The sequence below is a fragment of the Thunnus albacares genome, chromosome 3 (genome assembly GCF_914725855.1).
Source record: "Thunnus albacares chromosome 3, fThuAlb1.1, whole genome shotgun sequence".
Lineage (NCBI taxonomy): Eukaryota > Metazoa > Chordata > Actinopteri > Scombriformes > Scombridae > Thunnus > Thunnus albacares.
Window position 1 is genome coordinate 15928156 of NC_058108.1, and position 22349 is coordinate 15950504.

General features: G+C 39.6%; 1 protein-coding gene across 1 annotated transcript in view; it reads left to right on the plus strand.

The window, feature by feature from the left end:
• The window catches only part of vegfc (vascular endothelial growth factor c), a 101508-nt gene extending 83288 nt beyond the window's left edge, over positions 1-18220 (plus strand). Inside the window, exons 6-7 of the mRNA XM_044347459.1 lie at positions 14135-14459; positions 17236-18220. Coding sequence (XP_044203394.1) covers positions 14135-14459; positions 17236-17344 — 434 coding nt within the window. The 3' untranslated portion in view covers positions 17345-18220. The remainder of the gene's footprint in view (positions 1-14134; positions 14460-17235) is intronic.
• Positions 18221-22349: the final 4129 nt, after the last annotated feature.

Below are 22349 nucleotides of genomic sequence, written 5' to 3' on the forward strand. Positions count from 1 at the left end.
CCCATGAACCCTACTGTTCTGTGTGACCTTCCCCCAGCACCATTGAAATCTAAATTTCCACTTATAGACAAGAAATATCAACACTGAGTTCACTGACTGCTATGAAATTTACATGCATGTTTCCCAGTGAATTAATTAAGACTTTCCCTTCCCTCTAGCGCCAAACTCAGGACAAACTTCACACTAGCTTCCAAAGAAAAAACACAGTATCAGACAACTTAGCAAATGCCCAACAACAATGTTCATGTGACAAAGCTCTTGGAAGGCAGCAGTGTGACATTGTTATAGAGCCATAGAGGTCACAGAGGGAGGAGGTTGGGGTGGTTGGACAGCTCAACAAAACATCAGACTTTGACACAGGACACTCTAGTTCCTATTTCCTACTAACAGTCAGTCAGTCAAGATTTGTATTATTGTTAAAAGTGAAAAAGGGTTCATATAAACGATGGACGGATAGATTACAGTTTGCTACAGGTCATAGCTGGCCAGCTAATGTCTTGCACTTGGCAACTCTGTTCGCCAACTTATTAGCTATGCATTTTTTGTTAAACAACCAAGAGCCATTGCATCAAATTGGCTCTACTTTAACACACATCCTCGAGAACTGTTTTATAGGCTCCTAAAAGCAATGTGCCATTGATTGTTGTAACCTAGCCAGCATCCATGCAGTCTATGCAAAGTTCCACTTTAGCCTATATGCCATTGCAGTGACTGAAACAGCTGCACAGACAACTTTATAAGCTATGCGTAACAGCTTCTGTGGTAACAGCTCATCCTCTGATTATAATAGCCCTACCTCTCATATAGCCTCTCATATGGCGTTTCATCCCAAAATGCAAAGTTTAGTGGTGGAGTGTTGGAGTTGTGAAAATTGCAGATGGGGATTACGATTTGCCTTGAAAAAAGTCTCAGTCAAAACATTTTTTTTTTTTTGCTTTAATCCTAGTATTTTAACCCAAACCATGATCTTTCCCTAACCTTAACCAAATTTTCTATTGTGCTTAAACCAGACATTAACCATAGTGGCGTAAGTTCAGACAACTATTTTGTTTTGAATGGCCCTGACAAGATGTTGTCACATGACATATTTTGTCATTTCATTTGGAGCACTTGTGTTTTAGCCTCACTACAGACTTTTTCTGCAAAATCATCAGTATGTTGTCTTGTAGCCATGCTAGCTGAGTGGATGGCAATGTCTGTCCGTCATTTATTTGGTCCACCCCTTTGGTCCACACTGACATATCTCAAAATCCACTCGATGGATTGCCATTGAATTTTGTACAAACATTCATATTCTCCAGAGGATGAACCCTATTGACTTTGGTCCTCTGATGTTTCATCTAGCGCCACCATCAGGTTAACATTTGTGCTTCAGGGTGATATACAACAACAATTTGATGAAAGAACATGAATGTGCAATGGATATTCAAAGTCCCCAGAGACCTACATTCTAACAACATTCTGACATCAGCACAACCAGCAGGTCAAAGTTCTTTTCCTTTCAGTGAAATATCTCAACATCTACTCAATAGGCACAATTTTTTAACAGTTATTCATGGTTCCCATACGATGCATTCTAATGACTTTGGTGAGAACTTGACAACATGATGTTGTCATTTTTTTTTTTTTATTGAAATATTTCAACTTTCTTTTTCAATATGTTAATTATTGCTGAAATTTGGTACAGACATATATGGTACCCAGAAGGTGTTGAACTCTGTCCAACACTTCCATTATGTGGATATAATGAATATTTCTTATCTCCATGGTCAAAAGATTATGTTCCATTCACAGGAGGTGGGGACATGATAACTCTTTGCCATTTGAAAAGGTGTAGGTTAAGTAATGAAAATTGGTTAAGATTTGGTCAAGGTTTCAAAAGAAAGACTTATACTGACATTTTAAACATTATTCCTGTTGTTCAAGTTAAAGGTTAATGTATGTGTTAATCTATTCTCCTCAACTTCTACAGCCTTTCCTTCCTCTCATACTCTTACCTCATCCTTTCATTGTGCTTCTTTTCTGTAAATCATGCACATCTGCAGAAGTTGTGTGAGTTGGATGGTGCTGTGCACTGGACATATAGTATATCTTAATCAAGGACAGATATCTTAATCTGCGTATCAACTTAATTGATGTGTGGACTGACTCCCCCGAAATCCGTCTGAACATGCAACATCATACTCACTCTCAGTTGTGAGGAGCAGCAGGCCTCAAACCGCAGACACTTCTCATGATGGAGAGAGACCCCAAAGTCACCCCTCAAAGATTAGGATATAAAACAGAAATTTGGCAAGTAGGTTTGACAAACCATGGCATTAGTCCAGTAGAACAGACCTTACTATTAGGAAATATTACACAAATAATTCTGTGTGGCAGAGCTCCCCAAAATATGTGCTGATATGTCTGAAAAGGCTAGAAATGACCTTGAGATACAAAGTGAGCATGACAGCATGGTGTTTGAATAAGGAGGTACAGATGAAGATGGATGATCTCGTCCTTATGAAACAATATGTGAGGTCTTGTAATGGATTACGCACACATGAAATTTTACAGAATAAGACTGAAAAAGCCAAGTTCAGCCAGAAAGCAAATAGAGACAGTCTGGAATATTGTCAGAAATGGAAAACCTTGACCCCTGACTGACTGTCCATAAAAGGCAGTGAGCCCTCTGTTCATGTAGGGGCAAGAAGATACATCCTCAGCGCGATATAAAGCAACATTCAAAGAATGAAGCTAAATGCCTTCAGAAAAGCAGATGGTGAGGCAAACATAGTATGAGCTGTGGGATATATGATGTAGATATTCTATGTTTGTAACTATTTGCAATGAGTGAGACCTCTATACTAAAAATCATAATAAAAACAAAATATATGAAGGCTGTTATTAGAGAATCTGTAGATTACAATTTAGACAATTTAGATTACTGGCCTCAACTACAGAGAGAACCAAGCCTTTATTTTGAGACTGGTTTATATTTGAGACAGATCTTCCTTTCTAATTTTCTAAATCAACATTTCCTCCATGTTAACTGTTTGTCTTGATAAATTCAGCAGAATGTATATTTCCACAGCTTCCACTGATGTTTCACATTAAAAGCGTAATCCATCGCCATTTTCTCTCTTTCCTGGATGACTTTTAGTGTGAAACATCTGAAGGGAGTGTTGAGTTTTATTGACAGTAAGTTAACACTGAATGAAAAATCAGCAAATTAGAATTTATTGGTAATAATAAGTGAATCAAAGCAGTATTCATGTCAAAAAGAGAGTGGTGAGTATGACATGACTCTGTTGTACTGATGAAATGAGTTATGTGGAAATGTGCCTCATACTGAATTTACCATGTGAGCTACTAGAGTATTTCTAAGCCCCCTCAATGTTTTTAACCCAGCCATTCTTAGCAATTTGTTTTTATAAAGCGACAACTGCGAGATACTTCAGGCAGCCTACCTCGAGCTGCCACCCCACTCACATGCCATACTCCCCTCACTACCCTTATAATCAGGGCGGTGTATTTAAGCCGTCAGTGCTTTGCTCACACTTTGCTGCTTACCTGCTGCCATGCTTGCTTATTGCCATTGCTGCTGCTGCCGCCGTTCATATAGCATTTCAAAAGCAAACTCTCAGCCTGAACATGTCGCGTTGGGGGGGTTGAGGAAGGAACTATGTTTGCGTTGTGTCCCCTTGCTGCTTCCTCTGGCATTACCCAGAGCACCAAAACTCTGGCAGTTATCATCATTTCAGCTGCGGGAAACAATGTGTACTTCAGGGTCTGAGACTGGAGCACCGTGCTGCAGTGGTTGGGGATCTGCTTTAAAGTGTTTACTCCTCGGGAGATGGCAAGGAATCACCGCTCCAGTCACTGAGCTAAATTTTGCTGCTTGTGCTTACATGCAAATGTATCCACACCTGGTCTGGCTGTTAAAGCTCTGTTCAGTCAGTGCTGGCTGGCTATCTGCTTCTATGGGGACCAGCAGGGCTTCTCAATGCAAGCATTTCACTGTCACTCAAAACTTAAGTGAGTAAATATTAAGTATTTGTGTGTTCTAGTACTAAAATTTAACACACGGATTTTGTAGGCTGTGTTGCTGTCTGTCATTAGAATCAGAATCAGGAATTTGTCTTGATGTAGTGATGCATAACAAACAAAAAACAGAAGGTAAGAGAAAAAAAAGTAACTGTACAAAGTGAGAAAAATATAACAACCACAAAAGACAGGTGGTATAAGTATATAAATAAAAAAAATTACAATAAGAATACAGGGGCTACTATGCAAGGTGTCAACCTGCCCATCAGAGGAAATCTAATGATTCACACACATTCACACACTGATGGCAGGAGCAGTTTGGGGTTCAGTATCTTGCCCAAAGACACATCGACACACGGACTGGAGGAGCCAGGAATCGAACCGCCCATCTTCCACAACCGCCCCCAAGGTGGGGTGAGGTGAGGATGGAATCACTGATGACGTGTAGAAGTGCACCATCATTGGCTTTGGCAGGTTGAACTTCTTCAGCTGCCACAGGAAGTACATCCTCTGCTGAGCCTTCTTGGTGAAGGTCTCATTCGAGGTCCTGGGTGATGATGGTTCCCAGGAAGCGTAACACTTGGGACACACAGCCTGCGTGAGCAACATGTGTGTGTCGCGGAACCTCTTGCTTTTCATTTCACTTCCTTTCACTATGGCTTCAATGTCTATATCTGTACAACATGTCACAGACATTAAGTGTCACCACTGCTAGTCAGCCTGTGCAGTGCACGCCCGGGCAGGGAGCCTCTCTCGCAGGGAACTGTAGCACGGAGAGTCGGTGAAACACAGAGCTTCTTTTCTGGACTCCTGCTCACTTTCTCTGGTATTAGTTCAAACTGGGGCTCCTGCCTTTCGTTTCACCTGGTTCCAGGCGGAGATTTTGTGTTGTTACTTTCATTATTTGTCATCTGTTTCCCTCCTGACAGTTAGTTTGGTGGTTTGTGACTTTGGGGTTTAACTGGCAGAATAATCAGTAAAATCAATTTAAAAAAAACCCGTCCTGAGTGAGGGGTGTATGTGGCTGACACAGAAGTAGCCCCAACCAGACTCCACCACCATGCCTGTGAGAAAGACAGCTTCTTTAACCTCACATATTATTTATTTATTTTTAACAACTGAGCACACACTTCTTAATCTTTTTCTGACTAAACTAAATATAAATTAAATTTATAATGAAATAATATGAAACATTCTATTATTCTAGTGTCCATTGACCCCACAGCCTCCGTGGACAGTGCCCCAGCCTACAGGGGATGTATCTGTGAGGGCCTGTTGGCGATAGACCACTGATCCTAGAGCACTCCCCTCTGCTATGTTGGTTGGATCCCTCCACCAGCAAAGGGCTCTGTGAAGTCTACAAGAAACCACTAGCTCGTCTGGTGGGACCTTTGTGGACACAGGCCCAAGCTCAGCAGGCACCTCTAGACAAGTCACATGTACAGGAGGGCGAGATGGACCACTAGCACAATGTCCACCATTAGGCCCATGAGATGAAAGCAGAGCCCCCAGTCAACCTGAGAATACCACTGGAAGCGGCCGAGGCAGGCTGCAAAGACCTGTTGCCTCCCCAGAGTCAGCATGATGATCGCCCTCTTGGAGTCCAGAGCCATGCCCAGGAACGTTGTCACCTAGGAAGGCTGGAGCTTGCTCTTCCTGTAGTTCAGGCACAGACCCACGGTTTGACTCTGCTCCAAGAGCAGGGCCACTTCACAGCGGCATTGCTCCACCGAGACCGCCTAGAGTAGCCAATCATCAAGATAATTGCTGAAACGCAGGACCCGAAACTCATATTCTGCCCTCAAACCCGAACCTCAGGAAACGCCAGTTCCCCCGCCAGATGGGTATCAGCACCTTGGAGAGCTGATCAAGTCCTGTGACCAACTGTGTTGATGATTCTTTACATGACTAAAATTAATGATTTAATTTTTGAGCAATATTTAACAAATATTCTTTAACATTTTTGAGAGCACAGTGATCAGGTTTCCATACTTTCAGCAGTTAAAATCTCACTGATTTGACCTGTTACTCCATGACTGAACAAAACGATTTTAAAGAAGCCAAAGCTGTAATTAAAAAAATAAACTTTTTCAAAAACCAAACGAAAATACATTTGCAACAAATTAATAGACAGGATTTTAAACTGGTGGTCTGGGGCCACGGGAGGGTTCGGGAGCAGCAGGGGCCAGTGTGCTTGTAATGGATTGTGCGCTTTCACTTTGTGCACCAGCAGATCCGTTTCCTCTGTAGAGAAGCGTTCCTTCTTATTACTTGGCAAATGCGCTGTCATAATAGCAATCCACCTAGGTGCAAGCACACCTGGATTTTAAAGGGAATGGGAAATGACACTCTGATTTGTTTACTGCATGTTACGCCGAAAACACACCAATGATTAATTAAGAAACTAAAGACTACCTCTTTGAACCATGCGCATGGCGCATCAACCATTTCTTCCGCTGTTAAAATAGCAAAAGTGGATTTGGACACACCCTAAATGCACTTGTGCCATGCGCTTCAGACTGTGTGCTTTAGATCTTTAAAATAGGGCCCCTTGCATCTCAGGGGGCGAAGATACTTGTTGAATAGGACTATGACATGGTCAGAGTGTCCCAATGCAGCGCAGGGAACGGTGTGATAAGCATTGTTTATTGTAGTATAACAGTGATCTAAAGTGTTCCCCTCTCAGGTTGACATTTAATCAGCTGACGTCGACTTGTAAACACCTACTGGAATGAATAAAGCAAACCTACAGGGGCTAGAACGGTTTACAGTTGATGATAAAGGTTTCCAGAACAGGAGAACAGTTCTGCAGAATAACTGTCACTTATTTACACCAGCCACTGTATAAAAACAGTGTAAAATAGTATAAAAACAGATACTTCCACCTTTTGTTTTGCTGGAGAGCTCTGTCGCAATCCACTCTGAACAGCTGGAAGCCTGCTAGCTGCAGCGCAGAGTCCGGTGTTGATCCACACAGCCAAGTTTCCATGAAGCACAAAATGATAAAGAAAAGTCTCTGTTCTTCCCCACCAGTAGCTGAAGTTTATTTAGTTTGTTGCACAGTGATCGCACATTGGAAAGAAATATTCCTGGTAATGGAGTGCGTAGTCCATGTCTGTGGAGACACATGAGCGCACCGGCTCATCTTCTTCTCCTCCGGCATCTCACTGTACTGTGTGAACAAAAGTGAGCGCAACTTTGACCAAAATGTCCAGTAATTCGACAGATAGGATGAGAAAGTTGGGAAATAAATCTGCGGAAGTTGTTTCCTTGATTTTCATGAGCTCTTGTTTGGTGAAAGAGCTCTGGGTACCGTAGTAAAACACTGAATTTACAAACAAAACAAGACAAAACAATGTGCACCAACATACTGAGGCAGCCATCGGCAGCACCATCTATATCATCTATGCCATTTATATACATCATCTATGTCATCAAACCTTTAATTTTCCTCCCTCTTTATTATCAGCCAAGATCAATGGCAACATTCAAGCATCAAGCTTGTTTAGTTGGCACTGACCACATCTTTGTCGGTAAAATGCGGAAATATCGCCTGTGGCAGATTACATCACATTACAACTGTTGCTATTTAATGTTAATTCTGTGAGTGAGATGCTGTCGCCAAGTGAAACTAGTCTGTTGTCTGGGTGAAGTGTGTGAGCCACTTTGTGTTCGGCCAAAGATCATTTGCGAGGGAAGATTCTTCTTCTCTCCATTTTGTTGTGCGTTTGTTGTTGCCATTAGACTGCATACTCTTGTAGTTTCAACTCCAGCTGAGTCTTCTTTATTGAAACAATCGCTTATCAGGGGAATGACCGCACAGTAACTGCTGCTTTGGCCCACACATAGCAGTTTCACTAGATAGCATATTCCACTCATGGTCTGAGGAGCTTAGCGGGGGATATGGTTAGTATATTCCCCTCATGGTCTGAGGAGCTTAGCGGGGGATATGGTTAGTATATTCCCCTGATGGCTCATGGTCTGAGGAGCTTAGCAGGGGACATGGTTAATATATTCCCCTCATGGTCTGAGGTGCTTAGCAGGCCACATGGTGGCTGGTGCCGAGGCCCACACACAGCAGTTTCACTAGATAGTATGTTCCCTTCATAGTCTGAGGTGCAAAGCAGGGGAATGGCCATATGGCGGCTGGTGCCTAGGCCCACACATAGCAGATTCCTCATAATGGCTAGTTCTGGACTCTGAATGTAATGCCATTTTGGGGGGAAAGTTAATATCATTGCAACCCACTCCCTGATGTGTGAGATCAAATTTTCTTTGTGGGGAGCGATGAGGTCAGAACCTAAACGCCAAACATTAATTCTGTACATATTCTACATTTAAATAATGATCTACTCCATGTGAGTTGGCTGACCGAAATGAAGTGTGAGCTAGTTCAGGCAGTCCAGCTTGAGCTGCCGCTCCACTGACACGCCATGCTCCCCTTACTGTAACATACTGTATATCCAATGCACCCTTATAATAATGGCAGCATATTTAAGCAGTCAGTGCTCTGCTCACATTTACACACATACCTGCTGCCACACTGCTCACATGCTTTCTTGCTGCCATTTGCTGCTGCTGCCATTCATATAGCGTTTCAAAAGCCCCACCTCCACCCCAGCATCCACCTGTAGGCTCTGAGTCTGTCTTGCCCTAGTGGGAAAGTTAGTGTGTGGGGAGCGACAAGGTCAGAGCCTAGACGCCAAACACTAATGTTGTACATATTCTACATTTTATTTAACTGGCTGACTGAAATTTTTTTATGCTATATCTGTAATATGAGATTTGGCCACTTTGTGAATGCTGACTTTTATCTGAGAATTTGAGGTGAAATTTAGTTTCAATTTGGTTTCCAGAATGGACACTTGAAGGACCTAGCAGCTTTATTAAAATATATTTATTAAAAATAATTTCAGAGCATATAAATTTTTGTTAACAGAGTGATATTTTTATTGCACCTTAAATTGGAAGACCTGCAATGCAGCAGAGGCTGGAAACACCAGATCACTACACTTCCCACAGTGCAACTCAGTAACTGCTTTTGTTAGGTAACAAATTAGTATTAAAAAATTATTATTTATTATTAAGGTATTAAGTTATTTTCTCAGACTTGACAAAATTCCCTCCAGTGCCACAGAAGACATTATACAACTGTTTCCACAGCCTGAGTAGTACTCATCATAACTAGTAAATCAACTTTGACATATAAAATCAGTTGAGAGCCCCCTCAGGTTGGACATTCCCATGGAAATGGATTGCTGGATGTTGTATTGAGATGTATGTTTTGTTTAAATGTTCAGACAGCAGCAATGAACATGAGGTCATAGTGGAGGAATGTTGAGAAAAGACACATGAGAGGAGAAAAGTATACTATACTAGAAATACTATATGGCATTCAACTGAAATACATGTGTTATTGTGTTTATATTGTAGGTTAAAACTGGAAATACTTGCCACTGCTGGAGGCATTTTCATTGTTTTAATACCAAATTAGGGTTAGGGTTAGCCAACAGCTTGCTCTTCAGAGAGGCTACAAAAATATGTGATATTTTATAGCTTTTGTACAAACCAAGAAATCAAATAAGAAAAGAAAATTACATTGTCATAAACCAAACATATACCCTGTGTGTCAAGAAATAAATAATTTAAAGCCACTATATGAACTAGAAAATGTCCAACTTTCCAGCATCCCAGTGGTAGTATTGAAAAAGACAGTATTGAAAAAGAATAACATAAAGTGTTATTTTAGATGCTTATACAGTACCAGTCAGATGTTTGTACACACCGTCCCATTCATTTGAAAGAGAAAGCATGTCCAAATTTTTGACTGGAACTATATACCAGAAAACGATCTTATGTCACCTTAACCAGTGTTCTAGTGAAAATCAACAAGAGAAACAAAGGATTGTAGCGAATCAAGGCACAGTCAAGAAACTGACTGTGAAAAACTCAACAATAATGTGTCTTTCCAAAAACAACGTATTGGTCACTCAGGATAATCCCTAGACCTCAGTGTAGACAGTTTCCATGTCATTCTATTTAAATTTATTTTGTTCTTGTGTTGTGAAATTGTGTTTTGCACACGGTGAAACTCAAAAACTTTGGTGAAAAGCAAAGACGGAAAATAGCAATGATAAAAATCTCAAGGGAATGGAGGACAGAAAGAACTTGGCATCATTAAAAATATTCTCTGGCCCTGTACTGGAAACCATAAAGTATCCCCTAAACAGCAGCAACTGAGAGCTCCGTCCAGAGAAAGTATCACATGGTCATTTTCCTTTGTTTCTTTGATATATTTTGGTTTAAAAATTAATAACTGGAACTTAAGATGAGTGTCCCATGTGCAATTTAGGTATAACCTTACAGAACTAACAGAGGTATTTTTAGTATAACTGTGCAAAACTGTCATGTAAAAAAATGCATCTACATTTCATTATTTTTTTCTTTACCTTTAGAAGTCAACTTTGGTGAAAGCATTTCAAGCAAGAACATAAAATAGCAACATAAAACTGTTTCCCAGCAGAAACAAAGCAAGGGAGCTTATAATAATAATGACAATTTTTCACAACATGGCTTTCATGTGAAATCCTGCGATGGTGTAATTTGAGCTGGAGTAACCACCAATTTTTGCTCAGTTTCCACAGAGATAACATTGCCAGCCGGTTTGTATGTGTGTTTATGTATGTGTGAGTTTGTAGAGAACTAACCCCTGCCAGTGACTGTCACATCAAATCAAAAACCAGATTTCCAGCTAACCCACAATGCATCAGCACTGTGTGATCCTGCATAACTAAAACCTTTTTTTTTTATCTCTCATTGGAACATGATTGTACAAACCATGCTATGTCCAGTACCATTCAAATTTATCAGTATCATCATACCCACATTTCAAAAAATGATAATATATGTGTTCTATTTTCATAGCTTTAAATTTGATTATGATTGTAATGGTTTAACTTCTCGTGAAATTTGTCACAACACACCAAATGGTTCTTGGAAGGTCTGTGCGTTACACATCAAACCATTTTATGTTGTGAGCTGTAATGAACACAAACCCTCAAATTACATAAGTTGTTCCCTCAAATTAATAATTTGCACCCTCATAATATGTGTCCTTAAATTAATCATTTGTGCCCTCCATTTGTTCCTTCAAATAAATGATATGTGTCAATGAATTTTATAATTTGTTTCCTTAAATTTAAGAATTTAAAAATAATTTATGTAATCAATTTACATAATTTGATCCCTGACATTAATAATTTGTCCTTTAATTATGGAATATGTTCTCTCAAATTCAGTGTCTCTCCAAATTCCACACTTTGTACCCTTAAATTAATAATCTGTGACCTCAACTATGTAATTTGTTTCCCCCAAATGAATGATTTTTTTTCCATCAATTTAATAATTTGTGCCCTGAGATTATGTAATTTGTTCCCTTAAAATAATGTCGTGCTCTCAATTGTGTAATTTGTTTCCTCAAATAAATGACTTGTGCCCTTGAATTAGATAATATGTTCCCTAAAATATGCAACCGTAAATTAAGGCTTTGTGTTGTCAAATTACATAATTTGTGTGAATGTATGAAATTAATAACTGGTGCCCTCAAAGTATGTAATTTTGTTCTCTTAAATTAAAAGTTCAATTATTAATCCAAATTGTGCATAATCAGGCCACTTTGGGAGAAGCAAGTAGAGGTTAAGCATGTTAAACATATTTGCCGTGTGTAATATAATAAATGTAATGCAGTGAGACTTTATGTCTTTGCGTTTTTGTCTTTTAGGGGATGACCGATTGCATCATCAGGCAACTATTTTGTTATTGCAGATGCCATTCAGGGCAGAAATTATTAGAAGAAATTAAGTCATTTGAGTGTATGCATTACTAATAAGTAATCCATGGCCACAAATGTTATATTAATTTGACAGAATTTATCAAGTCTTTTTTGTTGTTTTGTTCACAGCATGAAAACAGTTGTCCTCAGGGGAATACAAAGTTCCATTGACATTCATTACATTGATTTAGGTTGTTTAGTGTGTTTGTGTGTATGCACTTTGCTAGAGTAGACACAGCCTGCATTTTGTCAGCAGTAAACTGTTTCTTTGTAACAGTTGTTATCTGTGTTTGTTCATCTGTAGACACATAAACACACATACTTTATGTGTGTATGGAACAATCATCAATTTGCCAGAATTTTGTTGCTCTCTCTCTCTGTCTCTTTCTGTGTTTTTAAGCTAAAAGATAATTTGCCAGTAATGAAAGAGAACCATCTGTGTAATCCCTGAGGAGAGATCATCGCTTGACCATTTCAGGAATGTTTTTAGTGTCATACTTAATCAGCGTCATCAAACAACTGTCATGCACAGTTTTAATATGTAGTTGAGTAACATTTTTACTTAATGACCAAAACTTACAACAGTGTTTTGCAGTAGTGTTCTTTTTTTTCTTACAGCAGCAAATAACCACATCTGTAACCTTTGCATGTCACTTAACAACCTTATCTTCATATGAAACACCAGTGCGATAATACTTACTACACATATACTGTATATATTGCAAATTTAAGCACTGATACCAGTCTGACCAGTATATGTATATTTGACACTATATATGTATACCTATACGGTACAATCATGTACAATTAAGTGGCACACACCTTTGTTTCATTGGAGGTGTCAAATTCACTTGCATCTCTGGGTCAGCCTAGGTCATTATCCATCCATCCATCCATTATCTTTTTGCCTCCATGCTGGCAACAGCCGTGGCTGGAGGCATTATGTTTTCGGGTTGTCCGCCCCATTCTTGTGGCCCCATTCGCCATATCTCAGGAACGCCTTGACGGAATATCTTCAAATTTGGCACAAACGTCCACTTGGACTCATGGATGAACTGATTAGATTTTGGTGGTCAAAGTTTAAGGTCACTGTGACCTCACATCCGTCCCATTCTTGTGAACACGATATCTTAGGAACACCTGGAGGGACTTTCATCACATCTGGCATAAGCGTCCACTTGGACTCAAGGATGAACGGATTAGAATTTGGTGGTCAAAGGTCAAAGGTCATAGTCACTGTGACACGTTTTGGCCATAACTCAAAAATTCATACACTAATTAAATTTCTCATACATGTCTAACAGGATGAAATGATGAGGTGATGACATTTATATCCAAAAGGTCAAAGGTCAACTTCACTGACATCATAATGTTCTACAAAAACACTATTCTAGCCATTATTCAATGCCATAACTCAGAAACAGAAAAGGAGATTGTGACCATATTTCACATTTAGCTGGACACTGAATCGGTGACACTAATCTTGATGCCACCTTGAAACTGTGGTGATTGTATAGATCTTCTGTGCTGCTGGGTTGAAGATGTATGTGAATCATCCACGTTTTAGAATTTGTAGCTTCTTTGCGGCAACATCCATATCTGAATCATTGTCTACTGTCATGGCTACAACTTTATTGGCTAAGCATGTGAAAGTAAACAAGGAAAATATACTCGGTACCTTTTATTAAATTCCTTCAAAGTCTTCGTTACAAATATTATATGAGTCTGTACAAACATGGATGTAAACTGCAACTTTGCAGGTTGGCGGAGGCAAAGAACCGAAATTTATTAGTTAATAAAGTGGTACAGTACATATCATCATATGGCATTAATCTACTATTTCATTGGATGAGTGGCAGTAAAAGCCATTAAAAATATTATAATGTTTTTTTGTTATATTTTTGATTTTCTATTACATGTCACAAGCCTTTAACTGATGTAATGCTTGAGTTTTGGTTATTGTGAAATTTAATTTGTTGATGTAGCACTGAGATGTGTAACTGTTTAAATTATACATAGTGGTGTAATAGTGGTGATGGGGAATTCCTAATTACAGTTTGTCTTATGTCATTTTATTGAGATCATTTATAGTCAATTTGAATATGATAGAGTTGACTTATTATGCTGGGGAACTCTGACCCCAGTTTCAGAGACCATAGAAACAAGAAAATGTAAAATAGTAACACTGTACATGAGTACACACTGTCTAATTTACTCCTGTAAAGACTTCTTCAAATAACAAACTCCACCTGTCTCCCTCTCCTTCCATCTCTACAGACATATTCCCAACAGACGTGTGTGGCCCAGATAAGGAACTGGACGTGGAAACCTGTCAGTGTATTTGTCGGCGTGGGGATCAAACTCACGACTGTGGCCCTAACCGGCACCTGGACCGTAACACTTGCCAGTGTGTGTGCAATGTCTCGCCCACTCCCTCCTGCCCACTGACCCACGTCTTCAACAAGGAGACCTGTCAGTGCACGTGTAGCAAGACCTGTCCACGGCACCAGCCCCTCAATAAAACAAAGTGTTCCTGTGAATGTAACGAGTCGCCTAACAAGTGTTTCCTAAAAGGACGGAGGTTCCACCAAGCTACATGCAGGTAAGGAGTAGGGATGCATAGAATCTAGTGCTGCCTGTGGTTTGCAATTGTTGATAATTGTTGATTAGCCTTTATAGGAATATTATAGCAGATTTTCACTACAAGATGTGTTGATCATGGCCAATCAGAGGATTTCTGCATCTACACAAAATCAGTTTTCCAACATGATGATGCTTTCTTACTCTATGTTGGTGCATACAGTATGTAATATCATATTGCCATGTGTAATGTAAAGCCAAGAGTGTAAAGCCAAGTTATTAGCCCATTAATATACCACTAAGTAAATTAAATACCTAATTAGTATAAACAATTTCTTTACCACTGCGATTATGTGGAAGTATTTGGACGCCAAAATTCTTGTTGTATTTCAGTGGTTCAGCGGTTGCAACATCCTAGAGTCATCAACCTCTGCTCCAACACACACACACACAGTGTTTGTGCATCCGGCAGTGGTAGCTGGATATTGCTGTGAACCCACTCTGTAATACAAGACTGCAGTGTGCTAATGACTTCTCCTAGCTGTCACTTAACCATTTCCTCTCTCAGGAGGAAACACACACGCATACACACACATCCATCCCATCCAGTCTTGACCCTTTGTGACCCCGTAAGAGAGTGATTTATGAGTAGTGGTAGGAATCTAGTGTCTGGGATTTGCTACTTGTGTCTATGTGAATCTGACAGTGTGTGTGTGTGCGTGGGCATTCAGTTGCACTCTCCTGTGTATTTCACCATGGGTGCATGGGTGTCTTTAAGTAACCATGACTAAATATTCCGTCATCCGCCATGTGACACCCCATGCAGCCAGAGACGCAGTGGCGATTACACGCCAGTCCCAGAATCTTTGCCTTGTTCATGAAGTGCGTAAGCACTACGTAAAACATTGACTCCATCCCTCCAACACTTCATGTGGTCTTTCGACTTCCTGAGCTCCATTCCTCGTGTAGTCATTTGAAAGTTGAACAATCTGACCTTGACTCTGATCTGGGGTTAACCAGATATGAGCTTTTACAAGCTCTTACAAATGTTTTTGGGTCTCAAGATAGGATTTAGACCACACTGTCCCTTAATGCCAAAGAGCAATACCTGCATTGGAAGTGAAACTGTGAAACATTTCTTGAGTGTTGATGTCCTGTTCTGGTGAAAGCTCTGGTGGCTCAGGCTTGGGTTGTTAATCACATAGTAGTTTTGAAGGCTGTAGCTTTTACTGCTTTGAAATCTAAACCTTAGTTGTAACCTTTGACCTTCAGAACACACAAGAAAGTAGTTAGTGTTTGTCTTTGTGAGGCAGTAGTGGTCCTCAATCATTTGCAGAAGTTTGGTTGTATTTAAAACCTGCAAGCTCCTAGGAAACAGTATACCATATCAGACAATCATGGACTAAAAGTGACCGAAATTATCGAATGCAGGATAATATGTGAGCACTTATTTTTCATCCACACCAGTGTGGAATCTGATCAGAACATTTCCAAACAACATTTGGAAACAGGTTTCAGTTTGGGTGCTTTCCATGTTTCTACAATAAAGGTAAAATCAAACAGACCCATTATCCATTATCAAAGGATAATGGGCCTCACTCACCAGCAGCATTTGGTGTAATGTAGAATAATATTAAAGGCAAGAAATGCTTTTTTTGAAGTTATGAAGTTTGGAAACCAGCACACATTGGGTAAGAGGCAGGGTACACCCTGGACAGACTACCTAACAACAAATAAATGACACATGTTTTAGAAACACATGAAGAGGTGACTCTGGAAATAACATGGAAAATATACCTCAAATTCATGTGGTCAAAATTATACAGATTGGGCTTTTAAGTAAAATCTTGGGATTCACTAGCATTTTTTTCTACATTTCTTCCTCCTTACCATGCCCACTAATTTTGAACTGTCTAAAATAAAGGCCAGGATATGTTTGAAAAGAACTGTGCTAAAATGGGAATAATGGTCCACACTTTCAGACAGTCTGTCCAGAAAGGGATTCATGGTGTTGCACTTTGCTTTACACATGAAAAGTGGCAAAAATAGTTGTGTGAAGAATAAAAAAAGAGCTTGAGTCAGAAGTTAAAACTCGGCCTACTTTTCCTCACTAAGCCAAATTGTTAACATGTACAGAAGAAATATGAAAATCAAATGGGCAAAATGCTGCTAAATTTACTGAGCATATTCATGCTCGCCAGAGGATAAACCTTCCCATTTTGGACATCCCATGAGCTTTCTTTAGTGCTAGGTCAATATATCAACTTTGCATTGCGATCTAGCAATCTTATTTTAACAGGTAACAATGTACTGGATACATTCATGCTTCCAGTGGGATAAATCCTTTTGATCTTTTTGATTCCTCCAGCACCACCCTCAGGACATACTTTATATTTTTTGTCCCATTTTTGGCAATAATCAAACTGTTGCTTGCTCCATTCTACACTGTAAACTTGTGTGACATACAGTGCAATCACCTCTTTCTATCTTAACCCTGTTAAAGGGTATTCTATACGTGGAGAGGTCGTGGTGTTTTTTATGTTGACTGATGGTTGCAGACACAAGCCAACGTATTAATGAAAAATCCAGATTCACCTACATACACACATGGGTGAGAATAAAGTTAATGTATTCAGTATTTTTCTGCACAGAAAGTAAGACAATGTTATATTTGTGAAAGGGGCTCAATCCTACCAAACCAATACATTTTAGATATTTTACCTACCTAACCTGACCTACTTTTTGCTGTTATGTTATTAGTCTCAAAGCAAAATCCTGTTTTTTCTTCTTCATTGCAGTTGTCTCAGGCCTCCCTGCGAGGTCAGGAGGAGAAGGTGTGAACCAGGTTTCTCCTTCAGTGAAGAAGTGTGTCGCTGTGTACCGTCCCATTGGAGACGGCTGGACTAACCGCCAGCTAATAAGGCGCTAACAAGATGCTAAAGAGCAAATAACAAACTTAACACATAGAATTCATCAGCCATCCCCTATAGACCTGCTGGTCGTGAGTATCCCCATCAGCTGTGATGGCAGCTAAGTGTGCGGACCCTGATGAATGTGGGGAAACCTTAGTGATTGGAGTGCAGATATGGGAAACTCTGGTGGTTTGAAGGTGGGAAATGCACTGACCCGGCTATGAGGACGTTTTAATATGAGAGCGACTGATCGGAGCCCAAGGATGGAAAGGACTGAAAGAAAGAGTCAACACTCGACACTTGTTTTAAAATATTGTCTAAATAATTTGTTTTAAAATATTTGGGGGGTTTTGTATTAATTATGTCTCAGTATTCTTATGTCAGATATTGATTATATAATTTATTAAATGTTATTTTTCAACCTCTGTTTATGCAATTTCGACCTTTTTCCATGAAAATACACTGTGATCAATATTTTTGTATCATGTAAAGTATATGTTGTAAAATAAAGTATACTGGATGTTGTATATTGTTAACTTACTCCTTATCGAGTCTGTTCTGGTGCGTTTCAGCACCAGTAATGAGCATTCAGTGGTTTAAAAAGTTAAAAGGAAAAATCTTGGCCTTAAGGTAGAAGCTATTGGTAAAACTATGTACTTTTAAAAACACTGAAATCACCTTTGATTGATTTCTACTTCCTCATTTTGTGAAACTGACAGTCAAACCCACACAAAAGTTTTCATACCTGAAAGGTTAGGGAGGAAAATATGAGGGAGCAGATTTAGGATGAGGATTTAGGTTTATAAGACCTCGTAAGAGCTGTGTTTGTGTTTGATATGTGAGATTTGATTAAATTCTTCATCTCACCAGAGTTTGTGTAATAAATCACTTTATCTAACAGTAACTGAACAATGCATGAAGGCTATGGTAAATTTGATCATCACAAGTGGCACCAGTCATCATCAATCACTGCTGTGCATGCTGCAGTTTAAACACACATAAAAGGATCGACCATTTTGAAAGGAGAACTTTTTATTCATACAGATAATTTTTTACAATACATTTTAATGACTTGCATATAAACCTATCAGGTTCAAGGCAAAGATTTTCCACCTGTTTATTTGTTTATGTGTTTATTTGGATTTCTTTTAGCACAAGGCTGATCTCCCTAGAGTCCATCTTTAAATCACAATAAGAACATTTTAAGAATATTATAGGTCTACAGTACACACACGCATACACACCATATAAACACACCTGTAATGTCCCATGCAATAAGATTTCAAAGCCCCTGAACAGCTACTAAATGGACCTTGTGGTAGGATTGTTCTCTCAAAAGCTGTTTCCAAGGCCAATAATGAACTTTGATCCTCAGCTTTTGAGCCAACATGGATGAGTGGTCTTGAAAACACTCAATGATCACATCTACAAAGCCATGACGCATTAGCAAACTCCAAATTCTGCTGAAGATCATTTAATATGATAGAGAGCTCCAGAACAGCTACCCATTGGACCTTGTGGTGACATTGCTTTTTTTTCTTGTTTTTTCATATTAAATTGCTTTTTCTATATGGAAATCAATGGTTTCCAACTAATAAATATTTGTTAAAGAATGACTGCAGAATACCCACATTCAGAGGATTTTGTTTGATTGGTTCAAGACTTGTGAGTCTCTTCTAAAGACATGTTATAAAAAAACTAACCGTATTATTGTTTCCTCCTCATTTCCTTCCTGGACATTCTCCAACAATGAGTCGTCCTCCCTGCGGCTACACAGACGGCAGAATACAAATGAAGGTTAACGTCATGCAAATATGAAAACATCCATCATCTTTTAAATTGAACTAAGATGTTCTCAGTCTTCACATTTGCCCATACTGAGTAGGATGAAGAAGCAGAAGTTGAATCTGATAAACTCACTGACTGTCCGGCCCTGTCAACTGGGTGTGATGCAGTAGTAACCTAACTGCTCTTGTGTTTCAGGGAGTTGTAGAGATAAAGGAAGACGTGTGCTTGTTTGTTCTATGTGTGTGTTTAGTTCCAAGTTGAACTTGGGGAGTCCAAAGTTAAGCTTCTGAGAACAGGAGGATGCAGTGCACTTAATTTGCAGTTGAGACAACCGCAATACCAGAGCCCAGCTCAGCTGGTGGTTACACTTGCACATAACTTTCATCTGCTGTACGAGTGTATGTGCCGAATCAAATAGTGGCTCCTAACATTATGTAACAGATCGAGCTATACCTGTGCAGTAGGGGAATAATGCTGCTATCTCGAGATGGCGGGAAGACCAAGGATCTGGTCAAGGCCCCCCAACACAATTCGAGAAAATCCTTTTTTGGGCCGCAGGGGATTTTTCGCTGCAATACTGCGAGTGGCCACTGGGAAAAATTGGCTACAAGGCTGAGCGGCAGCGCCCTATCCAGCTCTTATTATACATCCATGGCATCAACACGCTGCTGTCTTCTCGCTTCTTCTTGCTTCCTGGCCTGAGCCTTTCCCTGCAACTGATTGGCTGTGGGCTTAAATCTGCACTCCACCACAATCTTGGAGAATGAACCTTAAAGGGATGGTGTATAAATATAAAAGGGGAATAAAAATGTCTTTTTGCTGTCCATCACTTACTATAAGTGTATGTCCACAATTACTTATTGTTTTAATTTTTAAAATATTACCTACAAACAAAGCCTATTTCAATTGTCAATATTTTTATACGGGAGTTTGGTATGAGCATTGTGAACTCAGAGGCTGTACAGTTGGACCATGCTTTCAGTGCCTTCAGCGGACATGCCCCCAGCAGAGAATACTGCTTTTTTTCCCATGATTTTGAAATGTAACTTTATATACTTGGTGACTTTTTTAATCATTCAAATTTGGCTGGGTGGTTAATTACACATTTCTCTGTGGTGTGAAAAACTCAAAACACACATTTATTGTTGCTTTACACAGGCTTTATTAGGTTTTTTCATGGGGAAAAATTACATACATAAAAGTAAAATTGAACACATTCAATAAAATACATCATTAACAATAATAATAGTACTATAATAATCATCATCAATCTTAATCATTATAATACATCATCAATGATAATACATCATTAAATAATAGTGTTAACAAAAATGACAAGTTACCACGACACAAAATGTGACAATTGGTCCTATTCAGTCCATGGCCCAAGCAGTCTGTTGATTGAGAACAGGTTCTCCCCACTCAGTGATACACCTGCTGAGAAACCAACTCCGATTATTGGCAGATCCATAGTGAGAAACATGAAGTTAGCAACACCAGTGGACATAGTCAAATGTATTCCTGGGGCCAGAGTGGGTGAACACAACTTTAAACACATTATCTAATGATATAGCTACTCTAGATGGCATCGCCCTGGCCTCCAGCACCAATATAAGGAATCTGGGAGTTATCTTTGATCAGGATATGTCCTTTAACTCTTATATAAAACAATTTTTAAGGACTGCCTTTTTTCACTTCACATAATATTGCAAAAATCAGGCACATCCTGTCTCAAAAAGATGCAGAAAAAATAGTCCATACATTTGTTATTTCTAGGTTGGATTATTGCAATTCATCATTATCAGGCTGCTCTAACAAGTCTCTAGAGACTCTCCAGCTGGTCCAGAATGCAGCTGCAAGTGTACTGACAAAAACTAAAAAACTACTACTTCTCCCATTTTAGCTTTGCTACATTGGCTTCCTCTAAAATCCAGAATAGAATTCAAAATCCTTCTCCTCACCTATAAAGCCCTAAATGGTCAGGCACCGTCATATCTTAAAAAGTTCATAGTACCGAATTACCCCACTAGAGCACTGTGCTCCCAGAATGCAGGCTTACTTGTGGTTCCTACTGTCTCCAAAAGTAGAATGGGAGGCAGAGCCTTCAACTATCAGGCTCCTCTCCTGTGGAACCATCTTCCAGATTTGGTCTGGGGTGCAGACACCCTCTCTACGTTTAAGAGTAGACTTAAAACTTTCCTTTTTGATAAAGCTTATAGTTAGGGCTGGCCAGGCTCACCTTGGACCAGCCCTTAATTATGCTGTTATAGGCCTAGACTGCCGTGGGACTTCCAATGATGCACTGAACTCCTCTCTCCTCCTCCTCCTCTCCATCTGTATGCATTCATGTACCATTAATGCATGTTACTAACTTGCCTTCTTCGCCGGAGTTTTTTGTGCTTTCTCATCTGGCAGGAAACTCTGGGACTCTGGTGCAGGGATGGTGGTGCGGTCCTATTGGTGTCTTGCCCTGGGGTGGTCTTCGGCGGTTACTGGTATGATTATTACTAGTCATATCTCTATTATTATTATTGTTGTTATTGTTGTTATTATAATGCTTCTCTGTGTCTCTCTCCCCCCCTCCCCCCCTCCCTCTTTCTTTCTCTTTCAACCCAACCAGTCAAGGCAGATGGCCGCCCACCTAGAGTCCGGTTCTCCTTGAGGTTTCTTCCTGTTAAAGGGGAGTTTTTCCTTGCCGCTGTTGCCAAATGCTTGCTCATGGGGGGCATTGTTGGGTCCCTGTAAATTAAAGAGTATGGTCTAGACCTGCTCTATGTGAAAAGTGCCCTGAGATGACTTTTGTTGTGATTTGGCGCTATATAAATAAAATTGAATTGAATTGAATTGAAATTTGGCCATTTCATGCAGAAAAATTGCAGTATTTTAGATTGCGAAATCTTGATTTCCTCAAAGGACTGGTTGATGCAAAATGCATGCTGCTGTAACTCACACAAATCAGCTCCCAATATACCTTCAATAAAATGGGTAGAGCAAAAACACTCCCTGTCATTAGGAACCATACTCGGTTAGATGTAGCCCATGAATTGGAACAGTATCACTAGCATATGGCCAATCAGACAACATCCTCACAGTACTCTCAGGATGTGTTATATGTATATACGTAATGTTGCTTTGTTCCCTTGGGAAAATTATGCAGTGAGACTTATGCAATGATGATGTGACACCACAGACAGTACATATATCACCATCAT